Source organism: Crocodylus porosus, unplaced genomic scaffold (genome assembly GCF_001723895.1).
Source record: "Crocodylus porosus isolate Cpor-Errol unplaced genomic scaffold, CroPor_comp1, whole genome shotgun sequence".
Classification (NCBI taxonomy): Eukaryota; Metazoa; Chordata; order Crocodylia; family Crocodylidae; genus Crocodylus; species Crocodylus porosus.
In genome coordinates this window covers 15,300,660-15,325,339 of record NW_017728926.1, presented here as the reverse complement: position 1 = coordinate 15,325,339, position 24,680 = coordinate 15,300,660, and the positions used below count along the sequence as shown (strand labels likewise).

General features: G+C 53.0%; 2 protein-coding genes across 4 annotated transcripts in view; one reads left to right on the top strand and one right to left on the bottom strand.

The window, feature by feature from the left end:
- Positions 1-1,586: 1,586 nt before the first annotated feature.
- On the top strand, positions 1,587-8,549 carry TAS1R3 (taste 1 receptor member 3). Its single transcript, XM_019541580.1, has 6 exons — positions 1,587-1,784; positions 3,021-3,321; positions 3,987-4,766; positions 5,515-5,718; positions 5,987-6,107; positions 6,444-8,549. The coding sequence occupies exons 1-6, from the start codon at positions 1,606-1,608 to the stop codon at positions 7,370-7,372; spliced, it is 2,514 nt and encodes an 837-aa protein (XP_019397125.1). The 5' UTR covers positions 1,587-1,605; the 3' UTR covers positions 7,373-8,549.
- A 6,174-nt stretch (positions 8,550-14,723) lies between these two features.
- The window catches only part of DVL1 (dishevelled segment polarity protein 1), a 50,157-nt gene continuing 40,200 nt past the window's right edge, over positions 14,724-24,680 (bottom strand). For all 3 annotated transcript variants that reach the window (XM_019541576.1, XM_019541578.1, XM_019541579.1), the window contains one exon: positions 14,724-19,479. In XM_019541576.1, coding sequence (XP_019397121.1) covers positions 19,061-19,479 — 419 coding nt within the window. In that variant the 3' untranslated portion in view covers positions 14,724-19,060. The remainder of the gene's footprint in view (positions 19,480-24,680) is intronic.

Below are 24,680 nucleotides of genomic sequence, written 5' to 3'. Positions count from 1 at the left end.
CAGCAGCGTGGCGCGCCCTTGCGATCTGTCACTGCAGCACGCGATGACTGATCAGGCCCTGCCAGGAAATCGTATCCCGGGCTCCTCAGAGCAGCGCGCCTGGTGCTTGCTGTGACTGATTAATGGTCCCCACTGAAGCCTTTTATTGCAAAAGATATGGGATATTTACACTCTCGACTGCCAACAATTTTTCTTGCTTTCCCTCCCTTTCCTTTTCCCTCCTTTTCCCGCCAGTCCAGGTGAATTATTGACTTAGTAGGAAGGGACAGACGACTGGAACCGCTGCTCGAACTCGAACCCGTCTGCAGCGCTGAGACAAGGCGAGCAGGTGCATCTGCTGCAGATGGGCGGTAGCAGGAGAGGCAAGACAGTCCTGGGGTTATGGTGCCGGATTAGGAGCTGCGTGGGCTGAGCTAGCTCTGCCACAGACACCGGGCGCCCCTGGGCAGGCCAGAGAGAGAAGCATTTAAAAACTGCCCAAGTGATTTAGGAGCTCTCATGCTCAGAGTGTCTTCAGCCTGTAGAAGCTTGTTGCCTTTCAATGGCTTCAGCTTCTGACAAGGTCAGCCCCCAAATGCCCCATCCTTCCCTTCCACCCCTCCATCAGCCTAGACTTACTTTTCAGGGTGGGGACAGCCTCTCCCATGCACTTGCACAGGACCCGGCACAATGCGGCCCCGATCGCAAGTGGGGTCTCCAGGTGCTACTACACCCCCCCTCCCCCATGTAGCCCAGTAAGATTTGGGGGGTGCCTGTGTCCTCTCCGACTTGCCCGTGAGCATTTCCCAGCCCTGGGCCAAGCACTGCAAGCCACGCAAGTCAATGGGCAGGTCAGGGGGACCGGGGGGGACCCCAGCAGGGGCTGGGCAATGCGCTCCGGCAGTCAGTCCTTCCACCCAACGCGAGCGACCCGAGAGCAGATGCTCCCCCGTTTCTGAGCTTCAGACCTCCGTCGGGTATCCCCAAGGTGCGCGCCTGCCTCACTCCCACCTGGCCCGTCGCCGCCGTACGCGGCCACGGCTCTCCAAGAGACAGGCGGAGCGGCAGCATCGCTTGAGGGAGGCCAACGCCCCGGACAGACGGGCCGACTCCCGAGCTCTCGCTACGCAATGTGGATACAACCAGAAGGCACCCAGCGCCTCACCGACCAGGCCCCGCGCGCGGGGAGGAGCCCGACGGGCCGAGGGCTGCGAGAGGAGACGCCGGATGAGGCGTCCCTGGAATTTGCAAGCAGGTGGCAGCCTCCAAAACCCTGCAAAGGCTTTTTCTTTTTATGCAAAGCCAGCTTGGTTCAGATCAGTGCCAGTCTCCCCCATGCCACCTCCTCCTCACCTGCCCCCTGCACAAAGGCTCCTCACTGAGATGGCACCTGGGGTTGGGCTCATGGTTTGCAGATGATGCCAGGAGGGCAGAGCTGTGCATTTGACTGCCGAGCGGCGAGCACAAAATCCCTCCTTAAATGCACTTTGCTAAGCAAATTCTCCAGCGTCCCGCTCCCCTCCAGCAAGAGCCCCCGGGGCTTGCTGATGCCGCCCCCTCCATCCACCCCCACACCTCTGTCTTTTTAAACGCCCCTGCAAGCACCGGCTGCGGGACAGCAAAGCCATGGCCGGCATCCTGCTGCTGCTCCTGAGCGCTGGCAGCGCGGCAGCCCACGCGCTCACGTGCATGTCGGCTCAGTTCAAGAGGCCTGGCCACTACATCCTGGGAGGGCTGTTCCCATTCGGCATCAACACCGTGAACCTCAGCGCGCGGGTGGAGCCCACGGCTGTTGTGTGCGAAAGGTAGGTCAGGGTTGGGGTCGGGGCCTGGGCCTGGCCCGAGCTGACACGGGGCCTAGGGGAGGGTGGGGGTGCCCCGTGTGGGCACCCTGGGTGCCCGGGTGATGGTGCCTGGCAGGATGAAGCGCTGAGGACATAGCGGTGGCGACTGGCACGCTGCAACGGGAGACCCATCCGAGTTCTCCCGCTGATGCTATTCGCTCCCCCATCAGAGGCAACCACCTGCAAAGCATTTACACCCACGCTTAATGCGCAGGCACTGCAACGGGGGGTAGGCAGGCAGCTAGGTGAAGGGGAGGTAGGCACCGCTCTCAACTGGAGAGCAAGGGGAGAGAACGAGAGGGGAACCTCCTTGGCTGGTGGCCTCTGCACGCTCACACTCGCGACAGGGCAAGGCAAGCCAGGCTGCTAAAGGAGCGCATACCCAAGCAAAACATGGGGAAGAGATGCCCGCCCTTCCCAAGCAAACCCCGGCGCAGCCGCCCGCTCTGGATGGAAGCAGGAAGCGTCTCAGCAGCGCCCGGTGGGAAACCCGGCCGCTCTGGATGCATTCGTTGCTTCGAGTCGACCTCGGGGCAGAGGGAACGAGTTTCCCAGGAATCAAACGTGGTTTGGGCTCTGCTCTTACCGGCATACCACGTTTCATTTGTACGGAGCGGAACGGGGCATGCATGGCAGGAGGCGGAGGAGTCTCATGCTTTGCAGTCAGTATTGCTGCGCGGGGTTTGTGGAGTCGCTTGCGTTTGTGGCGCCTACGTGGGCTGCCCAGGGCGGCTCTCCTCATCACGCCGTTAGCCCCACTTCCCTCCACGTGAAAGCAATGAGAAGACGGAGGGTAATGTCCCAGCCCCGCTGTGACAGCTGCCAAGCAGACCTGAAGGTCAAGCCAGGAACACGGGGTCCCGATTGCCCCTGGGTTTCTCCTGTGATAGCCACCCCTCCCAGCTCAGTTGCCAAATCGCTGAATCCAGGTAAGGCGCCTGCCAACCCAGCTCTGGAGCCAAAGGGGTTTGCTGAAGAAGCGCCCAGGCAATAGACGGCAAAGGTCCCGTCACACCGGCGATGCCCTGCTCCAGAGCTGGCCCGGCCGTGTTGGTTGGCCGAGCTACCGCCGTCGGGGGCTGCCCAGGGGGCAAAGAGCAAGGAGGAAATTCCTCCTTCACATGAGGGTCCTGCTGCCCCGGCTGTGGGGGAGGCAGGGGGTAGGGGTCCCGGCTGTGCCGTCTCCTCTCTCTGCAGGTTGTACGCTGCGGGGCTCATCTGGGCTCTGGGCATGAAGTTCACGGTGGACGAGATCAACAACTCCACAGCGCTGCTCCCGGGGGTCCAGCTGGGCTACGAGATCTACGACAGCTGCTTCGAGCCCGTGGTGGCCCTGCAGCCCAGCCTGCTCTTCCTGACCCGGGAGCGCAGCACCGGGATTGACGTCCTGTGCAACTACACCGACTACCAGCCCCGCGTGGCCGCTGTGATCGGGCCCCACACGTCAGACCTCTGCATGGTGACAGCCAAGCTCTTCAGCTTCTTCCTGACCCCGCAGGTAACGGCGGGGCCACGGCTCGCTCGCTCTGGGCACGGCCGGAGGCTTGGCCCGACGGCTGTCAAAGGAGGGACGGGGCGGCGGTGACAGCATTGGCCTGGGAACGTGGGAGGTCGGAGCTCAGTCCCCTGTGCGACCCCGGGCAAGACCCTCAGCCTGGGCAGTGCACGCAGATCCCCAGCCTGACTCCAGGGGAGCCCAAATACCTTCTGGATTGGCTCCTCTGTGCCTCGGTTTCCCGGCACTGTCCCACAGCCCAGGCGTGGCGTGGGGATAAGGAGGTGCCCAAGGGGGCGGTGAGAGAGCCCAGCAAGGAAGGGGGCCGTGTTGGGGCAGCGGATGCATCTAAAGGCCCCTTCTTGTTTCGGTAGCAGTTGTTGGTCTAATGGAGGCGAATGCTGCTCACTGCCAGGGACTGAGCGCTCCTGATCCCCTCTGGGGCTTGTAGGACTCATGGGGGGCTCAGCCCTTGCAGCACGAAGCCCGCTGTGACCAGAGAGATGAGGGGGAGGCTGGACCCTCGCACAGGCAAGACGCCCCATTTGAACCAAAGGGAGAGAGAGTGCAAGGGAGGAATTAAGCGGCAGTGGCAGCTGCTCGGCAGAGGGGAGTCGCCGGTTTTCATCCTCGCAGCCCCCAGAATCAGCTTCGCCCTTTCCCTCTAGGTCAGCTACGGAGCCAGCGCCGACAAACTGAGCAACAGCGAGCTGTACCCCTCCTTCTTCCGCACGGTGCCCAGCGACAAGCGGCAGGTGGAGGCCATGATCCACCTGCTCAACAGGTTCGAGTGGAACTGGATCGCCGTCATCGGGAGCGACGACGAGTACGGCCGCGAAGGGCTGAGCCTCTTCATCAACCTGGCCACCAGCTACGGGATCTGCATAGCCTACGAGGGGGTCATCCCCACCAACTGGCCAGCCCCGAACTCCTGGGAGAAGCTGGACGAGGTGATTAAGTACGTCAACTCCACCCAGGTGAACGTCATCGTGCTCTTCTCCATCGACCGCCCGGCGCAGGCCCTGCTGGAGCGCTGCATCAAGAAGGGGCTGAGCCAGAAAGTCTGGATTGCCACCGAGGCCTGGGTGATGTCCGACATCATCATCTCCATCCCTCGCATCCGCACCATCGGGACCGTCATCGGTTTCATCATCAAAGGCGGCGAGGTACCCGGCTTTGTGGAGTACGTCACCCAGCTCTTCGCCTCCGTCCAGCAGGAGAGCTTCTGCCAGGCCTCCCAGGAGTGGAGCCGCCAGATGGAGTCGGGGGTGCTGGGCCCGCAGTGCGAGCACTGCAACCGCGCGGGCTGGCAGGACGTGGCCTCCTTTGTGATGCACCGCCAGACCTACGCGGTGTACGTGGCTGTGTACAGCGTGGCCCACGCCCTGCACAAGGCGCTCGGCTGCACGAAGGAAAGGTGCTCCGTGGTGCCCATCAAATCCTGGCAGGTGAGCGAGAGCCGGGTCCCTGCGTCACCCTGCAGGCTCCTTCCCTATCCGTGAGCGGGCTTCGTCCTCTTCCCTGTCCCGCATCCACACTCTGGGCAGCACAGATACAGCACAGATTAGCCGTAGAGGACCAGACTGCTGCCTCATGCGGTCCCATCTCTTGGCCCTGCCCTGCCTGGCGCAGTGTGGTCCTGGGGCAGCTGCAGAGCTACAAGACAAGGGCCACTGACCTCATGCTTGACCCTGGGTGTCCCCTCGGCTACTCCGCAGTCGATGAGCGAGAGGTGCTACTGGTCCAGCAAGGACTGACCCCCAGGTGCAAAAAACACAGAGCAACAGGGTGTCTTGCTGGCACAGCACTTCACACGGGAGCATCGGCCACGCTTTACAAATCGGGAAATGGAGGCACAGGGCAGCAAGTGATTTGCCAAGGTCACCCCAGGAACTGGAGTAGAGCCAGGTCCTGAGCCAGCACCGTAGCCCCCTGCACCCTTGTCCTGGCCCCTACAGCGGGTGTAGTTGCCGTTTGCCTTGTCCCGGAGTTAGCGTCGCACGAAGGCGAATGCTAAAACAGGGATGGAGAAGTTCCTTCCAGCCCCCTGCCCCTCCCCAGGAGCTCGGGGGCTGCGATGACCGACCCCCATTCCCCTTCTGCTGCCGTGCTGCACCCACGGGCGTCCGCGCCCGGGCGGTCAGCCCTGCTCCCCCAGAGCCCGCGGCCAGTCGTGTCTCCCCCTTCCTCCGGCAGCTGCTGGAGGTCATGAGGACGCTTCAGTTCAAGGTGAATAACTACAGCTTCAAGTTCGACCAGTCCCAGAGCACCAACATGGGCTACGAGATCTTGCTGTGGAGCTGGCAGAACCACACCCTCCACCACGTCCCCATCGGGGACTACGAGACCGCCCTGTCCATCGACGAGTCCCTGATCCAGTTCCACACCGAGGATAACAAGGTAACGAGAGACGAGGATGACGAGGGGAACACCGTGCCTCACCTTCAGCTCCCTGCTCAGGGCTGCTTGCTCTGAGCCCAGTTCCTCCTGCTCCTATCACGCAGACCCCAGCTGTGTGCTGGAAGTGAGTCTCCCTGAGCTGTAGAGGGAACAAGACACATGGCTGAAGAGCTCCAGGGCAGGAGAGCCCACCCACAGCTAGCTGGTTGCAGCGCGTGCCGAGGCCGGCTGCTCAGGCCTGACCACCTTCCTCCGCCTTGTCATCCAGAACCCGATGTCCACCTGCTTCAGCCACTGCAAGCCAGGGCAGATGAAACGCGTGAAGGGCTTCCACCTCTGCTGTTACGACTGCATCAACTGCCCCAGAAACACCTACAAGGACAGCAAGGGTGAGTGCCGCTGGCCTGCCGCTCGAGAGAGCGGAGGAAACCCGGGGTCCGGCTCGGTGCTCTTCCCTGCCCCAAAGACGTGGCCTGTGCGCAGGAGGGACAGGAGCGCCTGGTCTCGCTCAAGTGCTGGCGTTTCTGCCACAGACCCGGCGGGACAGCGGCTCGGAGGGGCGCGCGTGCATGTGCGGAGCGGGGAGATCAGGGGAAGGCAGTGAAGGCAGAAAGCATGGGAGTCTTTGGAGAGGAAGGGGGTCGGGCAGCCGTGACCCAGGGGCCCTGCGTGCTCTCTGGGGCAGGGGCACGAGGCCATCACTGCCTTCTCCTGGCTCTTCGCAGAAGACATGTTCTGCTTTCCCTGCCCCCGGCACCAGTGGTCGCCGGCTCAAAGCATCCAGTGCTGGGACCGGACCGAGAGGTACCTCTTCTGGGGGGAGCCGCTCACCGTTGGCTTGCTCATCCTGACGCTCGTTGCCCTGGCCCTGAGCTGCCTGGCGGCTGCCCTCTTCTACAAGAGCCTCGGCACCCCCCTGGTGCAGGCGGCCGGGGGCTGGATGAGCATCTGCGCCTTGCTCAGCCTCTCGCTGATGAGCGTAAGCACCGCCTTGCATGCAGGGAAGCCCAGCCATTACATCTGCCTGATGTACCACCCTGTCTACGCCCTGTGCCTCAGCATCTGCTTCTCCACCCTCCTCGTCAAGTCGCTCCAGATTGCCCTGGTGACCGAGTTCAAGAGCTGCGCCCGCGCCCTCCTGCCCTGGGTCACCCAGAGGAGGGCCTGGATCCTGGTGGCCTCCTGCTTCCTTGTCGAGGGCCTGCTGTGCCTTGGGTCCCTCTGCAGCACCCCTCCCCTGCTGGAGTACGACTACAAGCTGCTGCCCACAGAGACGCTGGTCTACTGCCGGTTACAGTCCTGGCTCTTCTTCATCTTGGTGCACGGTTTCAACAGCGCCGTGGCCTTCGTCTGCTTCCTCTGCACGTTCATGGTGCAGACCTCAGGCAAGAAGTACAACGTGGCCCGGGGCATCACGTTCACTATGCTGACCTATTTCTTCACCTGGATCTTCTTCATCGCCACTTATACCACCATCAAGCCCACCTACAAGCCCGCCGCCCAGATGGGCGCCATCCTTAGCACAGTCCTGGGCACCCTTCTGGCTAACTACCTCCCCAAGTGCTACATCCTCCAGTTCAAGCCCGACTGGAACACGCTGGAGCGTTTCCCCAACGACGCCCAGGACGTACCAGAGGACAAGGACTCTGGCTAAGCGGAGGACAAAGCTGGCAGAGGGGTTCGGTTTGTCACGTGAGCTGCGGCCCGCAGACACGGCGACGGTCTGAAACATGCACAGCCCTTTCTTCTGGGCTGAACCTTCAAACCCAGGTCTCAAGCTTCGGGGCTCTATTAGCTGAGCTAGGGGAAGATCTCTAAAGGCAGCAGTAGTAGGTGCTCTCTCCTCTCCACGAGCTGATCCCTAGAGGATGAAATTTCTTGTTCGGATACCTTTTTCACAGCCGGGACCACCACAGGGTCGTCTGAGCAAGAGTCCATTTGATGCTTCTCTGTCTGAATCGGTTCCCTTAGCATATTTCCAACATTACCAGGCTCTCGACAGGGGCAGATGTCCAAACCAAGTGCTGCCTCTCTCAGGATGTTTCTGCCTGCTCATTTCTAGCCAATCCTTAGTACGCCGATGAAGTGAACTGCTGCTTTCAAAAGCTTATGCGTCTCCGATTTAGTCTATAAGGTGCAATTCTACCCCGCTTTCTGCAGGACACGGAAATACAATAGCAATATGGAAACGGGAAATAGTGGAGGAGGGAGGAGGACACTGCTCATCATAGAAGCTGTGGGTGCTCTGGATCCTTTAGGGGCCGAGCGGGAGGGTTTGAGAGCCAGGGAAGTTGGTCGCTGACCAGGGAAGGCTGGATCCTGGCTTGCCCCCCTCCAAGCATTTGCCAGAGCCAGCATGGATGAGGGAAATGGATAGATTAGGGACAAGATAAAGCACCGAGTTGCTTTTCTGCAGGCTGTGAAGGTGGGAACCATATCTGAGGCCACTTTAAGGATCAGCTCCTCCATTCCCAGCAGCTAGTTTAGACAAAATAAAGGTGCCTGCATTAGTCCTCAGCTGCTGTCACTCTTTCACCACCCTCAGTTCCTCCTGTCTATTTGTTGCATCAGTAGAGCACAACATCCTCTTAAAGATGCGTCGTGGCTTATGGGACAGCACCTTGGGTGTCGTGAGGGGGCTCACCTAATGGGAACTTGCATATATATTGCTAATTAGGTTTCCGTGGATTGTTTCATTAAAAAGTGACAAGTCAAAGCCATTCCACCTTTCTGGATTGATATCGTAGAGATCAGGGTAATTTTTCACGCAAGTTTCTTACAAGTCCTCTGTGCCGTCCCTTTTGTGTTAAGAGATCCAAGCCATCTCGCTCAAATTTGTTGAGACCCTTGAGTTCACACCAAATCTCAAATGCAGCCTTAAGCTGGGTAAGCTTTGCACAAGCCCGATCTAAAGCAGAGGAATATATGACGGGATGGGCAACAGCACCAGGAAAGTAAGGAAGAGACTAAAGACAGGAGGGGCTGAAACCTAAAGCAAAACACTCCATTCTGATACCATTTGGACTTTAAGCCACTTTCTTTCCTTTTATTTTCCAACTAAAATTTTCCATGGAATATTTTGATCTCAGTGAAATGTCATTTTCTGATAGAAAACTTCTCCACTGGAACACTTTGGATCAACTCTTCGGCGTGTACTTTTCACGATGCTTATAGAAACCACATTTGTGCATAGTCAAGGGACATTTGTCATCCAAATTTGGCTGTGCTAGTTTGCATTTCACCAGCATGGATTTGCAAAGGACATGGAAATGAAGTGAAAATAGCAAATGCAAAATCGTGCTCTACCAAATCGGAGAAAAATGCTCCTAGAGCCACAACATGCAAAAGACTACCAAGAAGATGTATAGACTAGGCCTGTGTGAACAGGGAACTATTCAATTCAAGTTTGGATCCAGCTGATTCGGATGCCGGCAATTCGATTCAGAGCTCTGAATCGGTTTCCTGCTTCGATCCGGCCGAATCGGCTCCGAAGCTCCAGAGCTGATTCAGAGATTCGGCCATAGGGTTTAATGGGGAATCAATGAAATATCTATAACTTGGTTGTTTTTTGGTCCGATCTGGAGGAAAATTGCAGGGGTGGTAGCCTCTGCTGAGCGCATGAAGCCTGCCGAGTTTCAAGGAGATGGGTACAGGGGTTTGGGGGAAACTGCACCCCATATTCTTGAAAGCAAAACTCATGTCACGAGTCTGACTGGGCAAAAACTCCCCAAACCCACAGTTGCCCTGCGCTCTATGAAATGACATGGCTCCATCATCACCCTGCCTTGAGCTGCACTTAGCTTTCAAATGCAATAATCCTGAGAAAGCAAGGTTGTTTTGGGTTGGGTTTTTGTTTTTTGTGGGGGATAAAAGATCCCATTCTGTAATGGTGATATGAACCTCGACGCACAAGTGCAATACAGGCCCCTGAAGGGCAGCAGCAAGGAACGAATAAAGGAGTCTAGCGTATCTGGAGGCTGGAAGGCAACACTGCTGCTATTTCCAAAAAACACCTAAGAGAACCAGGGGCTCAATTTCCACCAATTTTAGGCATTGTAATAAAGCTCGGATGACGAGAAAAAACAGCTTGGAAAAAACCATGCTGGAGTGGGTAATGCCAGACGATCTGTGCTGGCTGTGACAATTATAGCCACTTAATCTACTGGGAGACCAGCTAACGAGATGTAGAGGTTTGCAGGCAGCATCAGGGCAGAGATGCTTTTGAACCTGTTAGGGCCATAGGGCTTGAAGCCACCTCCTAGTCATTTCACTGGAGCCGAGCGAAGCCCCTGATTAGCTTGGAAGGTGCCAAAGACAGAGCTAATGGAGACTAGCTGTTACTGGGTGGCAGAGGCAATCCCACATCCAGCAGGCCCATTTCCGTACACTGCACTGCACAGACCATCCCAGAAGCACTTGCAGGCTTGGCTTTCTCCTGCCGTCCGTTCTGCTGATTGGCATATTGGTGCCTGGGGCCACTTAAATGAAATTTGTTTTCAGCCACGTTGCGCTTCGGTTTCGTCGCTTGATGGAGCAGATGGAGAAGGGCACCGAGGGGCTGCATAGCAGCTGCCTCTCTCGCAAAGAGATGCTGTTCAGTCCTCTGAGCCCGATCCTTCCCTCGACTGTGGTGCAACTCCCCTGTCGATGGAGTTTTGTGGGTGTAAAGCAGCCGTAACCACCATCAGAATCAGACCCACAACGTATTAGCTTGTCTTTCTACTCCCCTGTATGGGAAACATTAACAACAGGCTCCCAGACATCCAGCACGTGGGCACAGGACACTGTCAAACAGAAGAGACGGCTCCTGTCCTGATGAGTCTGCAGCGTATGCATAAAGCGAGAAACAGAGATATCAATTCTCGGCGAGGAGAAAACCAGGCAAGAGGGAGTCTTGTCAAGTGGCCTAAGTGGCTGTCAAAGACCAATGGTTAGCAGGCGTCACTGCAGAGGTTTTGGGGAGGATACTGCAATGGCTTTGTAAATGTTACACAGGGAGCTCCATTCATGTCCGGTGCTTTACCACATCCATGCCAGAGCACCCAGGATAAAGATGACTGATGTGCGCCCAAGTTCGTTCCCTCCCTGAGGTCCCTTCTCTCACTCGTGCGCAGGCCGAATGGGGCTGTACCCCACTCATGTCTGCCCAGCACTGTGGATAGCTGCAGCGGGACCCTGCAGGAGTTGTTCCCTAAGTTAAAAGAGGCAGTGGAGAGGGCAGGCGCCTGCTCCCTCTTCAACCCTCTTTGCTGGGGCCAGATTCACTCTTGCTGCTCCACATTTATTTGCGTCAAGCAGCTCAGGGCCTCATCTAGCATCACAGCTCTCCTTTGAGTTCACGCGAGCCTTGCCAACAGAAGACCGGGAGTTTGAAACCACACCTACGTACTAGGGGGACACAGAACTGACCACAGACCTTTTCCCCCAAGGTGAGCTGCCGTTTGAGGCATCCACTCCACAGATCTCTCTAGGTGCTTTTTAAGGCACCCATCTTCACCAAATCCAAGCATGCCAGAGTCAGTTCATTAATAATCCTACCTCCTCTAAGTGGGAGAGATTTTTTGTTGGGCCCATTTTACAGAGGGGGGAACTGAGGCACGGTATGGAGATAAAGGCATAGTCCACATCACACTACACACAGCAAGTGCTCCGAGTGTGTCCGCACCCAGAGTCCCCCCATGGCGGGAGAGCCCTCCTTGCTGCTGGCTGAACTCCAGCAGCTACACAAACCAAAGCCTTTTGCCACATCCCGGCAGAAGTCAGAAAGCGGGTGTCAGCAGCCCGCGTCCTCTGCCAGCTGCCGCGACCCTTTCAACAACTCGTGCCTCCCAAGCGGTGGGTTTGCAATTGGCCGCATTGTACACTGACTTCCCGCACGCGCTGTGCATGGGTGTGCAGGAGCCCGCAAGGGGCCAAAATGTGGCGAACAAGCCCCAAATTCTGCTCTGTCACTCCAGACTCTCACCAGGGCATCTCCGCTTACCTTGACCCCAGACAAGCCAAGCAATGAAGCTGGCTCTAAGGCATCCTACTGAGAGTGGCACCTCTGCAAGGTTCAGGGAGCATCGGGCTAGTTCTGCTCTCTCCTATGGAGTAACTACAGCAACCAGTGGGGCTAATCTTGTGTGTGAGAGCAGAGTCCGGCCTGCGGTGCAGGGCCAGGAGTAGGACAGGGTTCATGACATAGCGATTTGTTGGAATCAGACCTGCCAGGGCGCTTGTCTTACTAAATCAGAAGGGGCAGCAGCTTTGGAGGCACATGAATAGTCACCGATCCCCACAGAGCCCACGCGAAGTACAGACCGACGCGCCCAACTCTGTGTTAACAGCAAAGACAGCCTGCGAGCCAGGAGACTCTTTCATGACACACGAGGATTCCCAGCGTGCTGCAAGGGCTTGACCCAGCTCCTCTTAAAGCCAATGACAAGTGTGTGACCCTGCACAGCGATAAAAGCCTCTTAATTCTGACTGCCCATTACAGCCGTTGGACCTGATCCATAAGCCACCGAAGGCAACGGGAGGTCTTCAGCTGACTTCGGTGGGCATGGTATCAGGCCTACCGAGTGAGGGGGGCACTCAGGAACAGGTCCCACACTGATAAATAGATTTGGCTGGAAGCTGCCTCCCACAGAAAAGCACTCACCACCTAGAGCCCCTGCCTTGCTTCAGAGCACAGGACTTTATGTGAGCAGCTATTTGGTTCCTCCACCATCCTAATGAAAGCTAATGTTCAACGCCATTGCCTCTGAGTGTCACAGAGCGAGAGCACTTTGCAAGTGCTTCATTTCATTTAGCACTCAAAAGGCATCCCTCCTTGCTGGCCTAAAAGTGGTGGATTCAGAGCAAAATCTCATTGCATGCACTTGAATTTGGGGTAGACTTAGTTGTAGGATATGTCCAGAGTGGGTCCATTTTTACTGAAATAAAATTCTAGAATATCAATAAAAAAAAAAAGTATTCACAGGACATTTAAATGGCAAAACCACTATAATCTCTGCAGAGATGACAGGGAAAAGGGCTTTGGGCCCAAAGGCTTGTCTAAGATCTCCCCATCTATGCAGCAGATTCAATAAAAAGATATTACCAAATAAACCCTTTCTTTCTCTCATATTGCCGTAGCTTATCATGGTCTGGAAAATACGCCAACCCTGTCAGTAAAAAAGGCCTCATTTAACAGTTGTACCATGTTTCACACAAGCACATCGCACCGCTCCCAATTCTGCTTTTCCTGTCATCTAATGTCCACACAACATCACTGACATAAATGGATCGACTCCTGATTCACACTACTACGCACCTCGGAGACCTGTGTTAAAATGCAATAATATTATCTGGAGGTGCCATCAGCTAAATTCTGCTCAGCAACACCAGACGGCAGAGCATTTAGACAGCCCAAATTTCTCTTATTCCCCCCCTTAGAAGTGCTCAACTTCTTTGCTTCTACCTCCATGTTAACACTGGGGCTGTATCAGTTCAGTCATTAAACCGTGTAAGAACTCACCTGGCAGCCTGCTTTGCTTGAGGAGCTCCCTGCGAGCAAACCGTGACACTGAACACTAGAGAAGTAGGAGTCCTGCAACAGATCAATGCACAGCTCTCCCTCCTGATTCGCCGCATATGAAGCTCTCATCGGCAGGTAGGTGCATACGTGCAAAGCTGTGCAAGGTGGAATAACAGGCTACTCATGGTGAGTAAAGGTAGCAGAACCTGCGTGGAAGTCCCCCCCAGCCGCCGCACCAGATGCAAATGAACGTGCTGCGGTGAGTAGACGAGGGCAATGGCTTGTGCCGCTCCACAGCAAATGCTGCAGCTTGGCTCCCAGTTTTGAAAGAGGGAAGGCAGAGCTCGTGCCACTCTGCCGGTGCTGGCAGCGTACCATCCGGGAGAGAGCAGGCCCCCTTCTGCTTGCGGCTGAGGGGGCTGTTCGGCTCTGCTCCTGGCCCCAGGCTGGGCCAGGTGGGCTGAGTCTAAGCCTCGTTAAGATGCCCAGGGCAGGCTGCAGAGCCAGGCAGGCGAGGTGACAAGCCAGGGAAGCTGAGCAACAGCAGCTGTGCAAGCTGCCCTGTGCAGGCAAGGAGAGATCCGAGTGCCCAGCTAGGGACGGGGCCCAGGATGATTTGTGCAGGTGCTTACTGGGGCTCTTCAGGGTCCCATGAGGGCCAGAGCCATTCCCATGCTGCAGTCTGGGCAGGACACTCTCCACAGTCCAGCTGGGGGATGCTGCTCCCATCCAGGCCCAAGGAGACCCATTCCCACATCCCAGGCCTGGCAGAGAGGCTGCTCCATGCCCAGAGCGCGTTTGGGCTGCGGCTGGGATCCTTGAATGCTGGAGCTGGCGCACAGAGCCCAGGGCAGCTGCACCTGCAGCTGGGGATGCAACAGCCTGGAAGGAGCCAGGAGCCATTTCTTCGTCACGCCTTGCTCCACGCTGGGCCCAGGGCTGAGGGCTCCTTTGACCAGGGAGCTCAACATTTCTTTCCTGCTCACCCCAACTCCCAAATGCTTGGCTCTCAGCCTATAGCTGGGGAAGGCAGGTGTGTAAAGAGGGCGGTGTTATGCTAAAGAAGTCAAGCCATCCCCTTTTTTAATGGGGAAACAAACCCCTTGGTTACAAGCTCAGGGCCAGATATTCAGAGCTACTCTTCACTGCCAACCCTTCCAGACCCTGCCTGGATACAACCAAAGCCCCTGGCTTGTATTCCTACCTCCCAGGTAACTCATGCAATCATTCTGTGCCTCAGTTTCCCTATGGAAGCATTAATGTGGCTCTTAGGGCATATACCTCAGTGAGTGAGCACTCCCAAGAAATGGCAAGAGAACGCAAGGCTCCTGAATCCCCAGCCTCTTGTAACCCTTCGTTTTCTCCTGTAAAGCAAACATAATATTTACCTTCTTCAAGAACCAGAGGACCTCAAGATTTTGCTCATGCTTTGAGATCCTTAGAGGGAAGGTGCTACAGACGTGCAAAGAATCGCTGTTGACATCAAGCAAGGAAAGACACAGGGTGCAGTTGTCACATAAAATTAAAAGCTTTTTAGTGTTTAAAATAGCATTTACACATAAGCAGCTATATATTAACTATACAGACACTTGGGCTTTAATACAATATCTACAAAAAAAAGAATTCAATTATGCAATAGACATTTAACAGGAACAGTGCAGTCCATGCTAGTAAAAGGTCACTCTTTGAGTAGAACCAATTCTAGAATAGGTGATAGTCTGGGTTTTCATTATTTAAAATCGCTTTACTTTCCCCCCCCTCTACTGTACATAAATTCTTTACACATATTTCTAATCACTGATTAGAATTAATAATTTTTTAAGTCAATCTTATTACAATCCAGTTAAATGCAAAACAAAAACAGTTACATCAACTCATCAGCTGTCAGTCTCAAGATGGGACCGTCAATTTGACAAGGAAAAAAAAAAAATATATATATATATATATATCAAAAGTCAATGCCTGTGCATCATTGTTTGCAATCCAATATGCCTTTGGATAAAGTGTCCAGGGACTATTTCATTTGAAAAGCAAATGTGATAACAGAAGGTCAAAAGACAACAGCGGTGCCTTTAAGACTATAAAATACCATTTGCCAATAACTTACTCCTTTGAAAGTTAATACATTAGGTGGGTGCATTACCCTGACATTCAAGTAGGAGGCGTCACCCCAAACCCTTAGCACATGCATGTTTTCTAAGCCACAAAGCACACCCTTGTCTTTATTCACTGCTGCTGGCACCAAGGAAGGAACAACAGCGTGAGTCCAGCGGCAGTGCACAGACAGATTTTCTTAGCTCTCCTTTCCGGGATTAAAAAGCTCCTCCTCTCTTTAAGGCTCTTGTTATGAGGTCAGCTTGCCCTGCAAAGCCCTTCTGGTGTCACATCTGCAAGTGCCTTGAAAGGCGAGCCTGTTACTTCCCACTGCAGCAGAACAGGACAGGTCAAGACACATTCCTGGGGTCAGGCTACCACCAGCCCCCTGACCTGAAAGGAGCACACTACAGCAAGCCCTGCTAAGAAGAAGATGCTCCCGGAAAGGCCCCATCTGTTCACATCATTTCCACCTTGCACAGAACTTACTACGGCAAGTAGCCTCCTCACATCCGCAGCGCCCACCTGCCCAGTTTGCAAGGCCCCCCGAATGGCACAGATCAACTGGTCTGCGTTTAAAGGCATCGGAAGGATTTGAGAGAGATCCTCTCTCTTCCTTCACGGAAGTTAAGTGACTTCACGGGCCTCATTCCTGCTTCACATGCTTTGGCACGTGCACTGACTTCAGTGGAGGTAACCTGCTTTATACCAGGGTAAGGTAAGGAGAGTCAGGCCCTGTGTACTATACACCGTGGCCATTACGTATTGCACTGTTCATCAAATGTGTGTCTATGTTCTCCCGCTGGTCTCCAGCGAAGAGAATTTCTACAAGCTATTCAGTAACCTGTATGTCTGCCGGCACACGCGGCGCCAGCAGATTCTGCGTGCATGGTCTTAGCTGGAGCCAAGTTGAACAGAACCGGGTTGACTTTTAACTCACAACCAGAAGAGAACTTGGGAGCTTAAATATCCCTCAGCAGATGAATCCCTTCCCATGCCTGCAGTATGAGCTGCATCAGCCTCCTTCCAGAGATACCCCCCTCCCACACAGTAATACATAACACAATCTTCTCAATGTAGCAGCAAAGGCCAACAAGACACATAACAGTTTTTCTGCCAACAGCACGTACTACATCGACAACAGAAAAAAGAAAGGAAAAGTAGGAAAAAGAAACACAAATACGCCTCCCACCCCAACAGCAAGTACGTAAACTGCTACTCCTGAAATGGGAATTTAACACGTTCGGCTTCCTGGATGAAAGATCATTCTCTCTTCTAACTACCCCTTCAGAGGAGTATCACAATTCTCGTCTATCTGCCCCCTATATTTTGCCCTAAGAAAAGGCCAATTGAAAAAGATAATGATAATAAATTAGCGAATGGAGAAATAACAACTGGCTTAAAGGCAGAACCGCTAGAGATTGTCATTAAAGCCACAGCCTCCTTTCCAGTGCCTGCTGGGGGTGCATCCAACGCAAGGGATGACTGACCCTGATTTCTTTGATTGCTTTCAAGTCTGATCTTGCCAAACTGAATTCAGTGTTTAGTTCATGTCTATGCCATTTCCAAGTGGAAAAAGAAAGGAAAAGGAGGCTGCTCCACAGCTCAAATCTTCAAAAGTTTCCTTTGATTTCGCAGAGGCCGTCAGCAGCTTTGATGAGTTGTGAGGAAAGTGGCAATTCCAGACATGTTACCTTCCTGGGTAACTTCTCAAAAGCATTCAAATGACTTTGAAGCCTAAGGGCCAGATTTAACTCCACCTACCAGGTGCCTACGGGAGATCCTACTGCATCCTGTAGAGACCCTGAAAATCCTACTGCATCTGCTCTTGTAACACACCTCAACTCAACCTCAAACCTAAGTCACAGCAAAGCAGCGAGGAGGAGGACCTGCCCAACTTCTCTACTAGCAGGGACTTGAGCAGGGAGAAATAGGATCATACTTGGGTACCCGATAGGTGGAGCATGACCCGGCCCAAAGTCATATATATGAAAGCGGCATCGGCCCTTGGTTCAGCAGGGCTTAGGATCCCAGATGCCCAACGCACTGTCTAGCCAACTTTGGCCTCAAAGTGATTTGGGATCTTTTGCAAGCGTCACCTCTCTTCTTTTACACATACACAGAGAAAACCTGCAAAGAGCAAAAGCAAACTAGGCAAAATGCAGGGGGAGCCACACTTGGCTGAATGACACCCCAAGTGCTGCATCAGGGTAACAAGGGAAAATGTCGTGACAGCAGCAGGTGCTCTCCTCCGACCTGCTGACTAGGCATCGATGCCGACAATGTAAAAGAACGCGGCAAGAGGGACCTTCTTACTTGGGGAAGGCCTTCGATGTGCAGGGGGAAGTCTGATCTGAAGCATCTATCCTAGAAACCATCAGGAGTAGCTCACTAGAAAAGGTGGGGTGTAACTGGAAGTCAAACAGAGGGCTGAAATTTTGGGGGATAAATAAGAGCAGTCGACAAAGACAACGCTGCCTAGCGATAAGGGATCCTTAGCACAGGTTTTGCTATGTCGCGTACAAATAACCGTTCATTTTATTGTTCGCATGCTGTTCCAACAACGTTTCCCTCACTCGCCCTGCCGGTGAACCTGGCTGCTTGGAGGTGCTGCCATTGGAAAAGGCCAAATCCAGGCTTTACTTTCACTGTAAAGGGGAAGCAGGGGAGGGAGAAAGGAAGGCAGATCTTTTTCAGAAACGAAGAAGAAAAGGGAGCCACCACAATTAGCAGCACCGCTACGGTCCCTCCTTACCTCCCCTAAAAAACGCTGCATCTATGCCAGCATAACCAGCTAGCGGCAACTGTCCCATTTCTGCAGAAAGAACTTTTAAAGCAAGAAGGGCACATTACAGCTCGACAAGAACGGACATGGCTGTTAACCGGGGTGGGGGGGGACTGAAATGCCTGTTGACAGGCTGCAGCAATGGGGTCACCACCAGGACATTAAATTAAATGACAGCATAGTTGATCCACGCAGCGAAGATGCAAAGTAGCAGGATTCCACCATTCCCCGGGATGGGAGAGATTCAACAAGGTGAAAGACAATTATACTCCTTGGTCAGCGGAGGAAGCTAAGGCTTTATCTCCGGTCACGTCTTTGCCTAGTGCTGGGAACTGGCTGCAAGCCTGTTCCCTTTGCAAGGGCACACTACCCACACACGTTCAGGTGTCACAGCTGCTTGTGGAGTTGATATATGAAATGGAGAGATATCATACGGAAATGAACCATAAGAGACGGTAGCCACTGTTTCCAGTAGAGGGAGAGGAAAATAAAATAAAATAAAATAAAATAAAGGTGCTCCTATGTATTGTTGGAAATTCAGAAGTGATATGAAATAATATTCCTTGAATCAACCAAGTAGACACTAAATTGCACTGGAAGTTGGTGCCACAATTACCAAAGCTCATTAGAATGTGAATATACACTGGTCAGTCGCTCACAATCAAAAAAATAAGGGAAGGGGGGGGGGGGGGAAAAAAAAAGAGAAAGAGGAAAGAAAAGATACCACTGATTTGCAGATATGTAACAATCCCAGCAGATTATTTCTTTTGTTTGATTTTTCATTTTGTTTTTTGTTGGGTTTTTTTGTTTTGTTTGGGGGGGGGGTTGCAACACGATGGTGAGTCAGGAAGCTGTTACATGCAAAGTTTCTTTCTTAAAGTGTTTGACGACGACCAAAAAAACCCAACCGAAAAAAACCAAACCCCCTCCCCCTGAAAAGTAGAGTCTGAAGGCACTTCCTCTCACATGATGTCAACGAAGAATTCACAAGGGTTGCCCATAGCCTTCTGGAAAGACTGCCGGCTCCCCGTCAGCTCTGGAGGCACGGAGCTCAGTTCTCTGACGGGAGGCCCTCCGGGGGGTCCGCTCGTCCCGTAGACTTTGGAGCCGAGCTTTGGCAGGTTGTAGAGGGGGGGCACTCCTGGAGGCCCGTACGAATGGTGGCTGTGGTGGCTTCGCTCGCTGTGGGCGGCAGAGGCGTGACTCCGGTGGCTGAGCTGGCTGACGGGCCGTTCGCGCCGCACGCCGCTGGCTCCCCCTCCGCTGCGGGCCGTGTGGTCAGATTCGCTGCCGCTGCCGGCTGACTTGCGGTCCTTCTCCCTGCCGAGAGCCCTCCTGCTGTTCTCACTGTTGCTTCGGTTGGAGCCGCTGCTCTTGCTTCCTGCGAGGGCGAACAAAAGGGACAGAACCGAAGGGGCGGGTTAGCTCAATCCCGTTTCCTTCCCGCCTTGTCCATCAGCTCCTCTTGCAACCCTACAGAATCAAACGCACAATGACGACAACGACCAGCACAGCAACGATGAGGAGGTCAGGCCTCTGTCAAGCTTAGCATGCTATGGATGACTAAAGGATTCAGCAATGACAACCACTAGAATGAAGCTGACAAGGTTGTGCCATGTGCAGATACACATCAACCCCTCCGGAGATCGCACACTGAAAGCGGTGGCTCAGTGTAAGCCTGCAGCTGGAAAGTCATCTGCTCGCTGCTTCCCCACTGGCCAGACACTGGTGCAGAGAGAGGGAAGAGGCTGAAAGGGAAGGAGGCAGGCAGACATTTAAAATAAAAAAAAATGAATTAGGTTCAACGTGACTCTGTGACCGACTCCAGGCTCAGGCTGCCCGAGGCCCCTGAACCAGGGGCCAGCTGTTTTCTACTGGAACCACTGCCACTGCATCAGAAAGAAAGGTTGTTGGTTTCCCTGCATCAATTCTGGTTGCCTGAAGGACCTGACTTGGATCTTACCCCAAATCAACAGGAGTCTTTGTATTTGCTTCAATGGGGCAAAGGCAGATTCCTACAAAACTCATTACTGACGTGTTTGGTGGCTGCACTAATTGCAGGTAGATTGTGGTTTTTAGGGAAAAGCATTTCTATTAAGTCTGGAAGGATGTTCCCAGCAGAGACTGTTATACACCCTTCCAAACATAATGCCTGCCCTGTACTTGCACATCAGTGCATGCAAGTAGCTATGTAGGCTTTGGATCAGGTGGTGCTCAGCTAATCAGTGGGATGAGCGTGGGATGGTAACGCAAATAGACACTTCCATATTAAATCCATTTCTTCACTAGGGACTAATTTCTCAACTTAAATTAAAGCCGCTGCATTCACACCATTGCTTCCTAACACTGGGCCAGACTTTGGATTCAGATGAACAACTGCTACTGCACTGGGTCATCAGACTGCTCTCAGCACTGGAGAAGGAGGAGGAGGGGACAAAAAGATACCCCTCTTGCTACGATACATCTTCCTCTGCTTGTGGTATCATAGTGCAAAGAGACAAATGAAGGATATGAAGGAAGGGAAATCCAGGCTGGCTTGTTATGGGTGACAGAGAGCTCACCCTTTCTTTTAGAGGGCAGGAGAGGTTGTGGTACAAGCAAACCACAAAACCTGAAATGGTCCTTCCTGGAAGACAGCGAGGGTTTGTGGTTTGAGACTGAAACCAATTCTAATTCCAGTCCAAATCCTAATCTAGACAAGCTCCCTCTTTGTCCTGGGCCTCAGTTCCCCATCGGCTGGTGGGGATAGCCACGTTTATTCAGCCATCTCACAGTGGCAGCGAGGCCTTCTGAGAACACACAGCCCTACCCAAGTCCTGAGCTTTAGCATCAAACCTCTCATAATGATCTAATAAAGATCTACAGCGGATCATAATTAGTCATTAACAGGCTGACTGTTTCAGCCTTCCCTCCAGGCAGAAGAGACGCAGGAGTGACAGAGACAGAGTTACCGCAAAGCGGTTATTATAACTCATCTCAGACTGAACGGACTCTGTGCCCATCACCATCCGAAAGGTAGCAACCACCACACAAATCTTACTGCGCAGCTTCTCCCATAGCTGCTTTACATAAATATCAATATGCGCCCAGAGGGGAAGAAGTCCCAATGCACTGGGTCACTAAGAGCAGCAGGAGAGAGTCCCCATGTTACATTAGCCTTTGAGCAATAGCAAACCATCTGCTACAAACTGATCCCCCTGCCGCCTCTCGGATCCACTCTTGCCTCAGCTCTATCCTCCTTGCTGCGGCTTCCCCAGAGGTATAAGCTCCTGGCAGGTTTCAGAGCCCGGCAGAAAGCTTGACGCTGATCTAGAGAGACTTTCCTGCATCAAGAACTCCGCCGGGTCAGGACAGGCTCTGGGCCCCGTTCCCCCAATAGTCAAGACTCTCCAAGCGCCTGGAGCAGGGCCTCTAATTGACTTAATTTTCCGAGGGTCAAGGTGAGGAGCAATTAATCCAGAAGGTAAATGGGTGCACTCCGCCTTCCCTTTGCAAGGAAACCTGGGTTCCTCCACTGGCTGCAAAGCCACAGAAGGTAAGACATCGCAGCTGTAGTGCGGCTGACGAGAACAAAGGCAGCTGCTCAGCCTCTGTCGCCCCTCAACATACCAGTAGCACACTGGACTGGATCCATTTCTTGCGTGCTTTTAAACCCTGCCGAAGAACAAGCATCCTGCCGAAGATAAGTCTTCCTGATCTTTGTGTTTAAAGCCCTTCTGATGATACTGTTGTATGTTTGGCAGCTGGGAAAGGCCTAGCTTAAAGACACACAGCTCAGCCTAAAAGCTGTGCTATGTGCACAGCTGTGTCAGCATTTTCTGTCTCAAAGGCCCATTTTAAACCAGTATTAAACTGACATCTTCGGTTTCAAAGAATTTGCTTTCTAGCAGCTGAGAAAAGCTGCTTTTTACTCTGCCATGACTGAGATGATCGGTCTTCACTCTCTGGCACAGTCGGACGCACAAACCCACTCCATCGCTCTGCCTCCTAAACCATGCAGGCTCTGAAATGTCCTGGGAATTGCCTCTTGGGGTACCCAGGGGAAGGCTGGGGAAGACGAGCCATTTTGGGGTGTCTGTGCTGTTTTCCCATAAAATGAACTGCTCCAAGCAGGAGATTTTACTGCACCTTCAATTCTCCTATGAAATATGAACTTCCATTTCTACCCAAGAGAACTTTTACAACGCATTTCAGTATTTTCAAATGTATAACCTCCCTCACTAGGAGGGCAGTAAAGCACTGGAACAGGCGACCCAGAGAGATTGTGGAATCTCCATCTTTTGAGGTTTTTAACACCGGGCTAGACAAAACCTTGGCTGGGATGGTCTCGTTGGGGATAGTCCTGCTCCAAGCAGGGGGTTGGACCTCCTGAGGTCCCTTCCAGCCCTCATTTTCTACAATGCTAAAGAATGTTTTTTCCTATGCCTGATGAAGGGTGTTTGTGCCCAAAAGCTTGCAATTAAAAACATTTTTTTTGAAAAAAATCGAGTTGGTTTAATACAAGATATAATCTCTACCACAAGTCCTGATTGCTTATGCTGTTTTCCTGGCACTCAGGCCTGTTACTCCTGGTCTCCATAGCTGAAGGAAATCCCTGGAGTGGCTCTGCTACTGCATTTCCAGGTTTAGTGCATGTGAGCACACCCCAGCAAGCAAAGCCTGCTTGAGAGCAGCCCTCCCTGGATGCACCAGAAACAGTCCAGATGTGCCCTTGGGGCAACTGGATTAGGACTCTGGAATGCCAAATCCTGTTTCTTGCTTGACCACTGGCTTGTCATGTCCCTTCACCTTCAGGGCCTTTATTTTCCCTCTTGCCCTTTTTCTTGTCTCTCTAGACTGTAAGGCCTTTGGGGCAGAGGTTGTTTCTCACTTCTTATCTGTATGGTGCCCAGCACAATGGAGCCCTGATGGTGCTTTAGGGCTCTAAGTGCTTTCCTAATACAAACGGTGATTTCTAGTGGGTCTCATCACACAGCTGCTTTTCCTTTCAGGGGGCCCAGACCTTCCATAAAAGGGAAACAGGCACCCTGGGTATCACCAGGAGAGACAGTGTCATGTTTCAGACTAAATGGACATCAACCCAAGCTGTCAAGCCAATTGGGAAAAGGACCTACGCCTCATTGCCAGCCTTTTCTCCTACCCCGAACCTCTCAAGAGTTCAGGATTTTGTCTGGCATCTGTTGGAAATTTGCTGTATCTGGCTTGAGGATATGAGAGGCTGAGAATGACTAGGCTCTCCTCGCACATGTAGAGCTGTGCCTTTCCGCACCAGAGGAATTCCATCCTGAGTGAACAGTGCACACCCAGATGGACCCAGCGCTGCTGTACAAGGGATCCACCGTGTCACAGAGAGAGGGGCTAAAAAGAAAAGAAAATCTGATGCCCAGTTCATGTTCTTCCACTGTGCTGTATCTCTGATTTCTAAACACCCAGCACAGAGGGATTCTGTATTGGGTCCAGCAGTCGGCACATCTCGGGTCACTGGAAAATACTCAAGTGCTAGCCCGTGGAAGTGCAAATGTAGCGCGCTGGTGGGTACTTCTATTCCAGAAGCAGCTTACAGGACTAATACAGCAGGACGCTGCATTCTGTAAGGTGACATAACAAGGGTGACAAAGGACACAACTGCCAAGTCTGTATGCTGACAGCGAGGCGTCTGGTGCCATCCTTTTGGGACTGCTGTGCCTCAGTCGCACATCAAAGCCTCTCCACGGGGGTCAGTCAGACTGCTGCCTTTGTTAATGCCATGGGACTAGGGTACTGTGCACTGGGACAGGCAGAGCACCTATGACAATTGGAAAGAAAACAGGAGAAAAAGGAAACAACTACACATTGGGGTCACAAGAGTCTAAATGATCATGCTATGGAGTCATTATTATGGAGGCATTTGAAGCTTACCAATCCCCTAGAGACAGCCATTCCTCTATGAATCCTTCAGTCTAATGCTTGCTCAGAACAAAACAAGGGAATAACACAGTTACAAAACAAGAAACACCACAGCAGCGCAGTTTCCAAAAGAAGAACAAGGAAAGTCCAACCCTTCAAAACGAGATACTCTCGTTGCCTTGCACAAGGCTCTCCTAGCTGGCAGCCCAAGCTGCACGGGGAAAACACTGTACCTTTCCTACTCCAGCAGCAAGGATCTAATACTGGATTGCTCACAGGGACTGGTGAAGTGGATGAGGAAAATATCATACCCCAAGAGGCAGGGTGGGCATGATGTGACTGGCTAAAGTCCTGTAACCTTTAAACATACTCTTGGTTTCTCTACCAGACACGCTTCTTGTTTCTAATTGAGGGCAAATGTGGAAATGTTGGAAATCCTATGAGAGCTCTTTTGATGGGACTGTCAATTTGGTTTTGCAAAACCAAAGTGGCAAAGTTTATATCTGAAGGGGCTGCATCCAAATGACTGGCTCTTTACCTTACTCTTTACCAAAATCCATACCCAAACTTGGAGACTCCTAGAGAGCTTTGCTGTTTGTCACCGGCAGTGTTGCCAAGCGCAGCATTCACACTGAAACCACAGGACCTCCTCTAGTTGTGCAAGAGACTTATTTTGTTATGGTGCTCATAGAAGCG